The sequence below is a fragment of the Mus caroli genome, chromosome 5 (assembly GCF_900094665.2).
Source record: "Mus caroli chromosome 5, CAROLI_EIJ_v1.1, whole genome shotgun sequence".
Lineage (NCBI taxonomy): Eukaryota > Metazoa > Chordata > Mammalia > Rodentia > Muridae > Mus > Mus caroli.
The window spans coordinates 130,789,554-130,804,849 of record NC_034574.1 but is presented as its reverse complement, the minus strand read 5'-3'; the positions used below and the strand labels follow the sequence as shown (position 1 = coordinate 130,804,849).

Here is a 15,296-nt window from a genome sequence, read left to right as displayed (position 1 = left end):
AATACCCATGGAAGGAGTTACAGAGACAAAGTTTGGAGCTAAGATGAGAGGATGGACCATCCAGAGCAATTTAACTTCTAAGAAACTATCTTTCCCAAAACATGTTTGGGGCTTGAAGAGGTGTTTGATGAGGCTGCCTGAGGTATCCATTATTTGCTTTTGGGAACATGTTGGGGTACAAGGACTTGTCTCCCAATGGGGATGTATCAGTTACTGTTCTAGTTGTTGTTGTGAAAAATTCCTGGCAAAAACCAACTGATGGAAAGAAGGGTTTATTTGGGTTCAGTTTGGAAGGTACAGTTTATCGTGATAGGAAGACATGGCAGTAGGAGCTTGAAGCAGCTGGTCCTCTTGCATCCGCAATCAAGAAGCAGATGGGGGAGGGAAGGGAAGGGGCAGTAGAGAAGGAGAAGGTGGGTTGGGAGAGGGGAGGGAGGAATGCTGGTGCTCTGCTTGCTTTGTCTTTTAGTTCAGTCTGGGACATAAAGTAGCGTTGCCCACATTTAGGGTGGGTCTATCCATCACAATTTACACAGTCTGGGTAGTCTTTCACAGACAAGTTCAAAGTCTCTTAAGTGATTTTTAGATCCTGTCAGTCAAATCGACAACCAGTATTAACCACCCCAGGAAATGTGGGAGAAGTAGCTACAGCTCTCCAGTTTGGACCACTGGGTCCCTTTCTCTTTTTGACAGCTTTTTCCCCCTCCTTTTTTAAACATTGAAAACAGATTCTTCTCTTGTACACTACATCTTGACCACTGTTCTAGACTCTAGAGAGGCCATATTAAGGGTGTTAAGGATTACTGAAGGGGGAGCTGCATGGTGGTGGTACTCTCTTGTAAGTCCAGCACTCTGGAGGCAGAGGCAGGTGGATGTCTGTGAGTTCGAGGTCAGCCTGGTTTACAGAGCTAGTTCTAAGACACACAGGGTTACACAGAGAAACCCTGTTTTGAAAAACCAGCTAACCAACCAACCAACCAACCAACCAACCAACCAACCAACATAAATTACCAAAGGGGGATAGGGCTGAACCAGCGTCCTCAACTTTCCTAATGCTTTTGACTCTTTAAAAAATACAGGTCCTCATGTTGTGGTGATCCCCAACCACAGAATTATTTTGTTGCTATTGCATAACTGTAATTCTGCTACTGTTGTAAAGCATAAAGTAAACATTTGGAATGCAGGATATCTGATGTATGACCCCTGTGGAAGGGCCATTGGCCCTCAAAGGGATCTTGACCCACAGCCTGAGAACCACTGCGTTGAGGCCGGCCAGCGGCCCACATGTCTGGGTTCTAGCCTGAGAGGCATCTTGGAATCTGGAAGAGTAGAGGGAACTAGGTGGCACGAGAAAGAATGGAACCAAGACATCAGTTTGATCAAGGTTCAATTTTACTATTCGGAGACACCGGGTTATGAAGAAGGGGGAGGGGCCCATTCCCGCCAAATCATCCTTGGAGTCCAGTTTCAGGTGAGCACATGTTGGCTCCGGAACAGCTAGGCGGCAGGCAGTAGCAGTAGGAGTGGCAGAACGATAGGGTGGCAGGCTCCATCCCACCCCATGCTCTCTTCCTGCTAACAGTCAAACCTGATCAGCCAGCTTTCAGGCTGAGGGGGAGAGGTTACACCACTGGGCTGAAGTGATGGCTTAGCTACTGAAAGCGCTGGTTTCTCTTTCAAGGGATCCAAGTTTGATTCCTAGCACCCACACGGCAGCTAACAGTCATCTGCAACTCTAGTTTCAGGGAATCTTTGCCATGCATGTAGGTTTTGCACAGATATATATGCAAGCAAATCCCCTATGTACATAAAACACACACACACACACACACACACACACACACACACACACACACACACATCACTGAAGGAGGCCCTCTCCAGTTGTGCTTGAAGTTGTCTTTGTCCAGAGAAGAATTTGTGGGCGTTACTTTTTCCTTTGGCTGCCTGTAAACTCTCCAGTCTCTTTGCCTCCATTCCCCAAGTCTTGAGTAGTGTGTCCCAAGACTACAGTTTTGCACGAGCATGCCTATCTTGCTTGTAGTACTTAGCACAGTAGAGCAGGAGGTGACACATCTGGTTCTTGGGACACTTTTGTCTTCCAAGTGTTCCCAACCTGTGCCCTACTGCCCCTCCCCCCCACCTGGCATCATATCCCTTGCCAGACTTGTGTTGTCCCCAGACTATCTTGTCTCCAGCTGGTTAGGAACAGCATTTTGACTCTTGAGCTGCCTTAATACTTCATACCTCCTGTGAAACCTGACTCCTCCAGGAAGTTTGATCTGGGCTTCTGAGTGGCTCTGTTTCTCTCTCTTCCTCTAAGATATTTGTCCCTGCTCACCTGCCAGGATCCCTCACACCTCACATCTCATCTGTCAAAATGGACGGATGCCATATTTCAGTTCCAGCTTGCTTACGCTGTCTCTGTCTCTGTCTCTGTCTCTGTCTCTGTCTCTGTCTCTGTCTCTTTCCTTCACTTGCCTCTCATGTCTCATGTAGCCCATGTGGTTCTCACACTTGATATGTAACCAAGAGTGCCCTTGAACTTCTGAACCCTTCAGCTTATTATTACAGGTGTGCACTAGCATACCGAGTTTTGTGTGGTCCTTGGATGAAATCACATATGAGCATATGAGACAGGTACTCTAGCAGCCCAGGATGACAATCCATGTCCTTAACCTTATTTTCTTTCTTTTCTTTGGTTTTTCAGGACAGGGTTTTTCTGTATAGCCCTGGCTATCCTGGAACTCTCTCTGCCTTTGAACTTTGTTTATTCAAGGATGGCAGTCGGTGACTCAATTGAAAAAAATAGGCTTAAATGGACTTGGGCAGGAGTTCAGAGAAATCAAAACCTGTTTTCTGATTCTGGAAATGCCTGGGTATACTCTGAAGAGAACAGGCCACTTCAATGTGTGTCCTAAGGCTGTAATGGTGTGTAGAAAACTGAAAGTGGAAATTGGTGCCTTATAGGATAAAAGATTGCTAAGGAAACTGAAGTACAAAGTACAAATGTTTGTTCATGCAGATTTCTTTTCTTTTTTCTTTCTTTTTGTTTGTTTGTTTTGTTTTTTGTTTTTTCGAGACAGGGTTTCTCATATAGTCCTGGCTGTCCTGGAACTCACTTTGTAGACCAGGTTGGCCTCGAACTCAGAAATCTGCCTGCCTCTGCCTCCCACGTGCTGAGATTAAAGGCGTGCGCCGCCACTGCCTGGCTCTTTTCTATTTTCTTAAATTTTCTTTTTCCTTTTTCTCTTTCTTTTTTTTTTCTTTTCTTTTTTCTTTTTCCTTTTTCTTTTTTTGAGACAAGGTCTTACTGTGTAACCTTGGCTCACCTGGAGTCACTATATAGACCAGTCTGGCCTTGAACTCATACAAATGGACAGATTTCTTCAATGCCATAGTCATCAGGGCTATGGCCATATTTGTGGCTACCAGCTGTAGTAACTTGATTCATTTTCAAGGGACTGAGTGATCCAAGTCATGTCATACCCCAAGGTAAAGATGCTCAAGGTTTTGAAAATATTGTTGTTGTTGTTGTGTTTTATTTTTTGTTTTGTTTTTTTGAGTGAACTGGAGAGATGGCTCAGTGGTTATGGGCACTTGTTGATCTTGAAGAGGACCTGAGTTCAGTCCCCAGCATCCACATAGTGATTTACAACTATCCATAACTCCAATTCCATGAGATCTGATACCTTCTTTTGACCTTTGGGAGCATCAGGGATGCATGATGGTGCCCAGACAAAGATGCAGGTGAAATAATTATACACAAAAAATAAAAATAAAAGTGAAGAAATCCAAAAAGGTTCTTTAAAAAGTTTAATGAGATAAAATTGAGAGATAGCACAGAGAGACAGAGAGATGGAAGAATGGGGGAGAGAGAGAGACAGAGAGAGAGACAGAGAGAGAGAGACAGAGGGAGAGACAGAGGGAGAGACAGAGGGGGAGGGGGAGGGGGAGGGGAAGGGGTAGGGGGAGAGGGTAAATGCATGTGCAGGTTACAGGAGTTGATTCTCTCCTTCTGCCATATGGGTCCTGGGGATTGAAAGAAGATCATAAGGCTTGACAGCAAGCACCTTTACTTCTAAGCCACCTCCACAGCCTTGATGATTAGCTGTTTTTGTTTTTTTAAAGATTTACTTTTATTTATATGAGGACACTATAGCTGTCTTCAGACACTCTGGAAGAGAGCATCAGATCCCATTTCAGACTGTTGTGAGCCACCATGTGGTTGCTGGGATTTGAACTCAGGACCTCTGGAAGAGCAGTTAGTGCTCTTACCCACTGAGCCATCTCGCCAGCCCCCTGGTGATTAGTTTTAATTGCCAATTTGACACAACCTAGAGTCCCCTAGGAGGAGTCGCAATGAGGAATTGTCCAGATTCGATTGGCCTATGAACATATCTGTGGTAGATTATCTCGATGATGTTAATTGAGGTGAGAAGACCTGCCCACTGTGGGTGGCGCTATCCCCTAGGCAGGAGATCCTGAACTGTATAAATGTAGAGAGGGGACTGAACACTTGTAGGCATGCATGCATTCATTTTTCTCTTTGTCCTTGATGAGGATTTGATGAGTCACTTCAAGTTCCTGAATTGGCGTCTCCCACAGTGATGGACTGCAACTGTTTAGTGATTTCTTTCAACATTACAAGCTTCTGTCTTGGAGGGAAGCTTGTTAAGACATAGAATGTTTAAAAGGAGGTGAAGCAACAGGGTGTTCTAAGGCAGTGGTTCTCAACCACTTAATGCTATGACCTCTACAGCATAGTTTCTCATGCTGTAATGACCCCATCATAAATTATTTTGTTGCTTCTTCACTAATTTTGGTACTGTTGTGAATCATAATGTAAATATCTGACATGCAGGATATCTGATATGAAACCATGTGAAAACCATTTGACCCCTAAAGGAGTTGCTGCCCATAGGTTAGGAACCACTGGTCTATGGATATGTGAAGTATTCCATTATGCAGGGGATCTCATTAATCTCAGGAAGCAAACAACTCACTAGCTTCAGGAAGTCACTGAAACTGATCAGAGTCACTAGACCCCACCCTTTCCAAGCAAATATGAGCAATAAAGACTGCCTAGAGACAGTCTCAGGCTAGCTGAACTTCCTGGAAGAAGCATAGACCAACCTTGCTGGCAGGACAGGCTCAGACTAGCTGAGATGACTAAAATGGACATTGTCCAGACTACTGAGCTACCTGTAGGTTATGTAGTGGGCTCCAGGTTTCCAGCTTTCATGAGCTGTCACTCATGCTGCTGTGATGGACTTCAGTAATAAAACTGTCTTTGAGTCATTTCTGCTCCTGTATGTAACCCCTTACCCATATTTATGTAAATAATGCCAATAAAACTGGTGGAGGATGCTTTTGTGTACTGTGTATTCAGATCCTGATTTCTATGTCCAGATATCTGGTTGCAGTCCTGAGGATGGCATGTCCAAACATCTCTGGTCTCAGTGTTATGTAAAAATTATTTTCCGTCAATTGTACTGGCTAGTTAATTGTACTGGCTAGTTTTGTATCAACTTGACACAGGCTGGAGTTATCACAGAGAAATGCCTCCATAAGATCCAGCTGTGGGGCATTTTCTCAATTAGTGATCAAGGGGGAAAGGCCCCTTGTGAGTGGGACCATCTCTAGGCTGGCAGTCTTGGGTTCTATAAGAGAGCAGGCTGAGCAAGCCAGGGGAAGCAAGCCAGTAAGGCACATCCCTCCATGGCTTCTGCATCAGTTCCTGCTTCCTGACCTGCTTGAGTTCCAGTCCTGACTTCCTTGGTAATGACCAGAAATGTGGAAGTGTAAGCTGAATAAACCCTTCCCCCCCAAAAAAATGAGTGGAAAAGATAGGGTGGGATTTCCTCAGGGGGTCCCAGAGGAGACAGGACCATGAGTATAAGAAGATATGGAGAGGCCATGAGAAGATGCTATGAACAAGTCACTATGGGAGTCTTCGTGAGGACACATGTGGACCAGATTGGACCAGGAAAAAACTCAGATTGAAAGTAAAGGACCATGTAGCTGGGAAACAGGCAGCCTCAGGGGTTCAAATAGCTCAGAACCTGACTAACTTAGTGCCTGTAGCTTGCTAATAAAAATACCAGGTCTCTGTGTCATCTATTTGGGCTGCAGTGGGCATAGACACATCCTGCAGTGATTTGAGCCCAAAAGGGACATAAGAAAACCCCACAAGAATTACAGTTCACTGATCTGGACTTTGGTGGTATCCATCCTTTGATCTGCTGTTGTTTCCCTAGCTGAAGTGAGTAGATGTTTGTTCTCATCTTCCCAGGACTAGAGTCATACAATGGACTCCTGGAAAGATAATTCTGATAAATAAATTTCTTCTCTCTTGAAGTTGCTTTTGTTTGGGAAATTTTCTCACAGAGCCAGAAATGAAACTAGGACAACATCTTTGAGTGAATATGAAGATGTTCACATGAATCAAGTATGTGGGGGCAGAATACATGATAAAATCAACTCACACTTCTCTAGCATCTCAGAGTTTAAAATGCCTTCCTTTCTGAGCTGAGGGCAATTGTGAGGGTTGACAGATTAATCAAGGAGGAGGTTTACAAGGCAAGGCGATTGATCTGACGTTGAGAGTGAACTCAGTCTGTGGCATTCAAGTCTCCTGTGCCCATGCCTCTTCCTTGGATTCTTGCTGGCTGTTGTACCGTGGCCCATGGAAGACCTTGTTGATGACATTGACTTCTGAAGTTCACCTCTCTCATGTCAGGCAGAGAGGGTAACTTACTGAGGCTGAGCTACGACATTGTTTTCATCCTTTACTTTTCTTGTCTTATCCCACTGCACCGAGAGAGATTGGGAAAGCCCCCTGTGATCTATGAGGCAGAAGAAGGGGCCTATGTCCCGTGGGGGGACTTCCACCTCTGCCCAGGAGAGATAAGTGCCATTTCCATTGGGAAAAACACCTCTTTCTGGTTCAAATGCTAGCTTCTTGTTGGCCTTGTTCCAGTGCAGACTAATTCTTTGTGGGTAGAAGCCATAGGCCAGACATTTGAATCTTCTGTTTCCTCCTGGGATCACACGGCTGGTGATTGTCACAGTGGGAGAATCTGTGGAGGGAGAAACCGTGCACAGAGAGAGCTTAAGGTGGGCTTTTTCCTGCCATGCCTCTTTCATTCCTCACCCCCTGGATGCCCATCCAGTCTGACTTCTCTAAGAGACCTTTGTGAAGTTCAGGAAGGGCTTTCCCTGTTGGGTTATATGATATGTCCAGAGCTACTCTCTCACTCCCTGCCTTTTGTTATGGTGTATTGACTTCTGATGGCAACTGATTGAGACAGGGGATTGGGGAGCTAGCTCAGTGGGTAAAGGGCTTGCTGCATAAACATGATGATCCAAGTGTGAATCTCTAGAACAAAGGTAAAAGTTCAATGCAATCGTGTATGTCTCTATTCCCAGAGCTCAGAGACAGGGAAATATCTGGAAGCTGGCTGGTGGGCTAACCTGGTGTCTTAAACAAGGTGGAAGGTTAGTACCAATAGCTGAGGTTGTCTTCTGATCTCCACACATGCTCCATCATACATATATACCCCCATACATACATACACACACACACACACACATCATGCATACACGCAGATAACAAAACAGAGACAGGATATATACATACACACGCATCATACATCTACACAGATAACAAAACATAGAGACAGGATACACATATACATACATACATCATACATACATGTGTATATCATAAATACACATAGATAACAAGATAGAAATAGGATATACACATATACATACATCATACATACACACAGATAACAAAACATAGAGACAGAATACCTACCTACCTACCTACATATATACATACATCATACATACACATAGGTAACAAAACATAAAAGACAGGATACAGACAAAATGTATGCATACATACAAATATACAAACATCATACATACACATAGATAACAAAACAGAGACTACATAGCCCAGAATGGCCTTGAATTTGTGATATCCCTGCCCTGAGTGCTGGGATTACTGGCATGCACTATCATGCCCAGAGTTTGAGGGTCTTGAGAGTGCTTTGCAGCTCACCCCACTGCTCCCTACTACCAGAACATCAGCCTAGCGTCTTGTTCTGTCTGCAAGAGGCCTCACTGTATTGAGGAACTACAGTGAAATTTGGAATCTGAACTATGGAAATTGAGGGCTTGCTGAAGCTGAATCCCAGTTTATTCTTTTTTTATTTATTTTTTTTTTTTGTCCCTCCCACCTGATTTCTGAGACAGGGTCTAGCTGGCCTGTCCTTGTCATGGAGGCTGGGCTTGAACTCATCACAATCCTCGAGCGTCAGCTTTCTGAGTGCTTGGATTGTGGCACGTGATGCAAAGCGGAGGTTACTTAGGGAACCTTGACATTGAGACAGTTTTGTTTCTGACTTTTTTTTTAAGTGCTGAGGATCGAATCCAGACTCCTGTACATGCCAGACAGTGTCTACCGCTGAGCCACGCCCCCAGCCCCTCCCTGGGGGATTCTAGGCAGGGGCTCTACCACTGAGCCACACCCCAAATTCCTCACTGGGGGAGTCTAGGCAGGAGCTCTACCACTGAGCCACGCCCCCAGCTCCTCCCTGGGGGATTCTAGGCAGTGACTCTACCACTGAGCCACGCCCCCAGCCCCTCACTGGGGGATTCTAGGGAGGTGCTCTACCATTGAGCTATCCTCCTGGCTTTTCTGACCTAAAATTTTGATGAATGTTCCTTTTGGCTCCTACATCATGCGTTTAAAAGGAAAGACTCCTAGTATATGAAACCTGGAGGATGAAGGGACTAATAGGGGTTGATGGGGCAACCTGCCATTGTCCCCTACACTGAGATGACCTTGGTTTTCAGTTTAGTACTTGGAGTAGTTCATAAAAGCAGTGTGTACCTATTCGGTCCAGGTGAGATCGACTGTAGTTCAGGTACCTCTTCAGCATTTCAGGACACTCCTCCTCTAGGTATGCCTTGGCTCGCTGCACGTAGACCTTTTCTGCTTCCCACTTTAGCTTGGTGTTTGCAGCTGCTGGGTCTAAGGGGATCCAAGCTGGGATTTCTTTGTTGAATTCGATGAAATCCTCTCCGTCGTAGGCATACCTCCAGACTGCTCCACTACTTCTGTTATTTGTGATCTCACAACCAAACATTCCCTGAAAGGTGTGAGACCCTGAAGCCTCCCGGATCCCACAGGAAAGTCAGTCAGATGGATGCCAACTCCAGCTGAGCAACTTTCAATTTCTTTATGCTTGGGGCATTTAAACAATTCTTTATCTTGGCAAACAGGTTGCTAGCCAGGCACACAGCAGAGGAGGTAACTAGTTGGCTGGGCGTTTCAGGCCACTCTGAGAGGAAACACATTCTTTACAGTTGGAGAATTTCATAAGTTGTGGATAGATTCCAAGTATTTTTCTGTCTAACAGGGTCTCATGCAATAGCCTCAGATCCTAGGTACGAATGATGACTTCGAACTTCTGACCCTTTTCATCTCTCTAGTGCTAAGATTATGGGTATGTGACACAGTACCCAGTTTTATGCAGTGCTGGGAACTGAACCCAGGACCTCTTGCAATGTAGGTAAGCTCTCAGATTTCAAGTAATTTTTACATCATCTTACCTAATGAACTTATGTGTTTTAGTGGATGGTGAATTCTTCAGAATTAAACACACACTGGATTCTATTTCTAAGTTAAATAGGAGTTATTTGTGGTTTCTTATAGATTATTAGAATTCCTATTTTCCAGGTCTATATTGCATTCAAATCATTGCTCTATACATAACTGGGTCATTTCTCTCCTTTCAGTAGTTAGTATTTTATTTATTTATTTCTTTGTTTATGTTTGAGACAGGATCATACTTTATAGCCCAGGCTGTCCTGGATCTCAGTATGTAACCACAAACTCACAGCAATCTTGTCTAAGTTTTCTGGATGCTGGAATTACTGATAAGCCACCATCCTCCAAGCCTGTTTGGTGTTTATTCCCAATCTTTAAAGATCTTCACCCCCCTTACCCAAGAATAATGACACGTGCACAAGGTAACCAACCTACCACAGGTCAGTCTGATTACAACATTGGATGTTTACTCCGTCCTGAGTGATGTTGGTGGCACTGGCTCTAAAATCTCTTAAGCTGTCTGGATTTAAATTTCATATCTCTCCCTGGTTCACACACCTCTATTGTTTTTTTGTTTTTTGTTTTTGTTTTTTCCAGACAGGGTTTCTCTGTATAGCCCTGGCTGTCCTGGAACTCACTTTGTAGACCAGGCTGGCCTCGAACTCAGAAATCCGCCTGCCTCTGCCTCCCAAAGGATCAAAGGCGTGCGCCACCACCGCCCGGCCCACACACTTGTATTGTTAAATGAACTATGAAATTTAGTTAAGTTTAAGTGAAATACTAAAAAAAAAAATCCCTGAAATGAGAAGAGTAATAATCTTTGAAGATGTTATTTTGACTATTAAATGTGCTCACACCTGAGCCTGGCACAGAGGAATTGCTCAGCAATCACAAGTTACTGTTGATTTTTTTTATTATTAATTAATTGTGGTGCGCATGTGTATTGTGTAAGCACAGGGTTGTGTATGCACACATGTGTACCCATGCATGCATACTCAGAGTCCAGAGGAGCATGCTGGGAGTGCTTCTCTATTGATCTCCACCTGGGAGGTGTTGAATCTGATTCCTTTTCAAGTGGGTCAGGGCATGGAGATGAATGGTCAGTGAGTGGTGCCTGGGTAGGACAGGGACTCTGATACCACTTCCCTGTAGTGGCTCATAACCTTCCTAATAAGTGAGACCCTTTAATACAGTTCCTCATGGTACTGTAACCCCCAACCACAAATTATTTTATTGCTACTTCGTCATAACTGTAAATTTGCTGCTATTATGACTTGTTATGTAAATATCTGCTATTCAGGATGTCTGATAAGCAAACCTCAAAGGGGTCACAGCCCATAGGTCAAGAATCACTGCTGTAGGAGTTGACGTCTGGGGTGAGGGTGGAGGAAGCCATGGGAAAGGAGGAGGAGGTAGATGTGATTGTGTACGTGTGTGTGTGTAATCCTTTCCACTCAGACTCGTGGACTGCATCGGGTAAGACACACACACTCATTGGGCGATAGGAGATCACTGACCTGTACTGTCCTTGTAATAGTCCATGATGTCTTTCAGGGTCACAAGGAAGATCTCCTCCCTGGCCCTCTGAAGCTGGCTTTCCTTCTCCCAGTCCTCCATTCCTTCCACATGGCTCCAAGGTCCCACAGGCTCTGCCTTCCCGCTGTTGCTGTTGTAGTGGAAGAAGGCCTGGTCATTGAGAAACGCAGTGGCTTGAAACCTCGGAAAACCTTTGCTGGGTCTGGACAACCCGGTGTAGAGAAAGGTCAGAGAATAAGACCCTGCAGAAGGAAAGAAGATTCTGATGGGTGGGGTTTATGCACAGGAGGCCCACTGTGGAGCTGCAGAGCCCCAGGAGGAAGGACCTGGCTGGCCTTGGAGCCTCTTCCTCTCCTGCTCTTGATGCCAGCTGCATACCATGGGATGTTCACTCATGTGAAGGAACTCTGCCTGTTCTCAGGATGACATGTCAGAGATTGTTCTGTGTTGTCTCTACATTGTACCCCCTACTTTGCATACAAAATTGTGTGTGTGTGTGTGTGTATGTGTGTGTGGTGTATGTATGGTTCTTGTGGGTGTGAGCATATGTGTATGGTGTAGGGGTGAGAGGTCAAGTTGAGATGTCATCCTTCATCATTCTCCATCTTATTTTTTTAAAATTATATTTGTGTGTGTGTGTGTGACTTGTGCATGTGCCACTGTGTGTATAGCAGTCAGAGGACAACTAGTGAGAGTTGGTTTTCTCTGTCACATGGGTCCCAGGGATCAAACTTAGTTATCAGGTATGGTAGTAAGTACTATTTCTGCTGAGCCATCTATCTGTCTATTATCTATCTATCTATCTATCTATCTATCTATCTATCTATCTATCCTGGCTGATTTTGTGTGTCAACTTGACACAAGCTAGAGTAGTCAGAAAGTATGGGACTGTGATAGGCAGCCTATTATGGTTGAATGGGGCTTGCTCCGGTGACCCAATAGAGAAATCTACAAGGGACAGAAAAAGGAGCCACATTCCCAGAATCAGGTGCCTAAAACCACAGAGCCCCCAGCTCCATAATTCTGTGACTGTAAGTCACACAGACAATGTCCTGAGCTTCTGGCATTCTGGCTAGACTCCACCCCCACAGTTACCTGACCATAGCCAGGTATGCTCCTCCCCAGTTACCTGATAGCCCAGCCCACTATAAGAGGGGCTGCTTGGCCCCCGCCCCTCACTCTCTTTAAGCCCTCACCTTTCTTACTCTCTAGCCCTCTCTTTCCCTTCCCCCCTCTCTCCACGTGGCCATGGCTGGTCTCTCTCTTTTTACCTTCTGTCTTTCTCTCTGCCTTTCTACAATAAAGCTCTAAAACCATAGACTGTCTCTGCTCATCAAGGCCTGCTGTGCTTGAACGATGGGATGGGCTTTCTCCTAACAAGCACGTCTAACCTCCCGCCCGAAGGCCATCCTGTGCTCCAGCCACAGACCTGACTAAGGACTCTTGCCCGCGTGGGAGCCATCCAGTGTCCCCTCTCCCCCTGCCCTCTCCTCCCTTCCACCCAGGCTCCCCCATTCTGTTCTCAGCTCCTCTGCGGTATCCAGTGTAGTATGCTGGAGACTGGGAACCTGGTGCCTAGGGCTGCCCCTTGTCCACCACCCACCGAGTGGGGTCAGTGGCTTCACACAGCCAGATATCCATCCAGGACCACGTAGAAAGTGTGCAGCAGTCCTCCTCTGTCCATCCTCCCAGAGCACCAGAACTCTGGCAGGACGTGGGTTCTCTCTCACTCCCCTCTTTTCCCCACATCCACGGCCCCGCCAAAAAGGAAGGAGTCGCTGGGCGTGGTGGTGCACCCCTTTAATCCCAGCACTTGGGTGGCAGAGGCAGGTGGATTTCTGAGTTCGAGGCCAGTTTGGTCTACAAAGTGAGTTCCAGGACAGCCAGGGCTACACAAAGAAACCCTGTCTCGAAAAACAAAACAAACAAACAAACAAACAAAAAGGAGACTAGTTGAGGAAATGTTTTCACATGAGGCATTTTTCTCAATTAGGGATCAATGGGGAAGGGCCCAGCCCATTGTAGGTAGGGCCATCCTCGGGATGATTGTTCTGGGTTCTATAAGAAATCAGGCTGAGCAAGCCAGTAAGCAGCACCCCTCCATAGCCACTGCATCAGCTTTTGCCTCTAGGATCCTTCCTTGTTGGGTTCCTGTCCTGACTTCCTCCAATGATAGACTATGATCTGGATGTGTAAGCCAAATTCCCTTCCTGACTTGCTTTTTGGACATCTTGTTTTGTCGCTGCAGTAGAAACTCTAACTAAGACACTATCTATTGCTCTTTGTATTTGTCATATATCTACCCATTGACCCATTATCTGTCCATATCTTTCCATCATCCATCCATCCATCCATCCATCCATCCATCCATCCATCCATCCATCTGTGCATCTACCCTACTAGTTCTGTTTATTTAGAGGTCCCTTACTAACGCAGATTTTTGGTATAGAATATACTTAACATTTTAAATATATATTTATTTTTAAAATTTTATACACACACACACACAGACACACACACGCATCTGTGTATCATATGTGTGCAGTGGCAAAAGAGGACAGAAGAGGGTGACAGATCCCCTGGCACTAGAGTTATAGGTAATTATAAGCTCTTACATAGGTGTGGGACCTAAACACAGGTTCTCTTCACGAGCGGTAACTACTTTTAACCACTGTCTTCTCTCAGCCCCTTTAGAAAATACCTAACATTCGAAATACAATGCTTTATTATAAACAGGTATAAATGAATAGTTATGCAGCATTCTGAGAATGTACCAATGTTTTAAAATTGGCTTGGTTTAAGAATCTTCATGCAAAACAAAAGTTTATGTGCAGTGAACAGCCTTATTCCCCATCCTGGAACTCATGTGGCTCCCCCAGAATCCCTGCTTCTTCTCTCCTAGAGGCTCCTGCCTTACCTCACTACAGAGGAAAGTCCTGGTTTCCTCATAGAGTTTTCTAACCTGCCTCTGCATTTTCCCCGGGGATCTCTTCCATTTCCCTCCAGAGTCAGACAAGTGTGTTCAGCCCAGGGAAGAAGGGGGGGGGGGAAGAGTAGAGGAAACTGTGTGGTCCATAGTCAAGTCCGCTGTCTGATTCCACTGTAAGAATAACACACCTTCCAGGCATCTACCATTTACTACACAGACCTCCAGCCCAATGATGGTAGTAACGGGTTTGCAAAGTTGCCAGTTACCATAGTTCACCCTTCTAGAAGCATTCGGGAAGTCACTGGACTTGTGTTAAGTAAGACCTTAAAGAGTGTGGAGCTGAGGACTAGCAGTGTAGTTCAGTGGATACAGTGCTTGCTATGCATGCATGAAGCCTACAATAAAGAAAGATTTAAAAAAATCCAGTAGACAGCATATGTTTGCCTTGAACTTTTGCACCTCTAGCTGCCTCTAGCTCCCCTGTGTTGGGATAATAGGCATGAGATACTTGGTTTATGTGGTGCTTAGGGACTGAATTGAAGGCTTCCTGCATGCACAGCAAGCATCCTCTCAGCCGAGTCACACCAGTAGTTCTCAGATTCATGAACTAAGTTAATTGGCAACTTTACAAACCCCTTAGTACTGGACATATGGGAATCCCAGGTACATGAAGGGTCTTTCGTGTGACCCAACATTTTGTTTTCTGCCTTCCCTTTGTTTCTCTCCCAATCTTCCTTGGTTTTGCCCACTCACCAGTCTCCTGAAAGACTGCAGGACCCAGAAGGAGAGGCAGGGACAGCAGGACAGGCACCATTGCTACTGTAGTGCCCGGGAGAACAGTCTACACAGGAAATGAGGCTCTTGCCTTGAGGTCTGGCATCCTGCCTGGGGGAGGTGATTCCACAGCCAATGAGAGAGGCTAAAGAAATTCCTCCCCAGAGAGCAATGCAAAGAGCCACACAAACAGGTTGGGCAGAGGTTTGATCACAGGGTTCACATACAGGAGCTGATAACTGAGAGCAGAGAAAGCCAGTCTAAGGATCATATGTGTCACTCAGATGAAAGTATATCAGTGGAGTGGAGCTCTGTATAGTAAGTGGTAGATGTCTGAAAGGTGTGTTATACTGTGACATTCCTACCCTGGTGTCAGCAGGGGGATGTGGGTGTTGTAAGACCATGTAATAAGAAATGAATTCTTCCTTC

General features: G+C 45.3%; 1 protein-coding gene across 1 annotated transcript; it reads right to left on the bottom strand.

The window, feature by feature from the left end:
- Positions 1-6,417: 6,417 nt before the first annotated feature.
- On the bottom strand, positions 6,418-14,969 carry Azgp1 (alpha-2-glycoprotein 1, zinc-binding). The gene is made up of 4 exons (XM_021163671.1): positions 14,847-14,969; positions 11,146-11,406; positions 8,909-9,184; positions 6,418-7,082 (listed from the first exon to the last, which is right to left on the bottom strand). The coding sequence occupies exons 1-4, from the start codon at positions 14,905-14,907 to the stop codon at positions 6,757-6,759; spliced, it is 924 nt and encodes a 307-aa protein (XP_021019330.1). The 5' UTR covers positions 14,908-14,969; the 3' UTR covers positions 6,418-6,756.
- Positions 14,970-15,296: the final 327 nt, after the last annotated feature.

Coding starts and splice junctions, on each gene's coding strand:
- Azgp1 (XM_021163671.1), bottom strand. CDS start 14,907: ATGGTGCCTGTCCTGCTGTCCCTGCCTCTCCTTCTGGGTCCTGCAGTC. Junction 9,185..11,145: donor CTATTACAAGGACAGTACAG/GTCAGTGATCTC, acceptor GGGAGGCTTCAG/GGTCTCACACCTTTCAGGGA. Junction 7,083..8,908: donor ATCTCACCTGGACCGAATAG/GTACACACTGCT, acceptor CTCCCTCCACAG/ATTCTCCCACTGTGACAATC.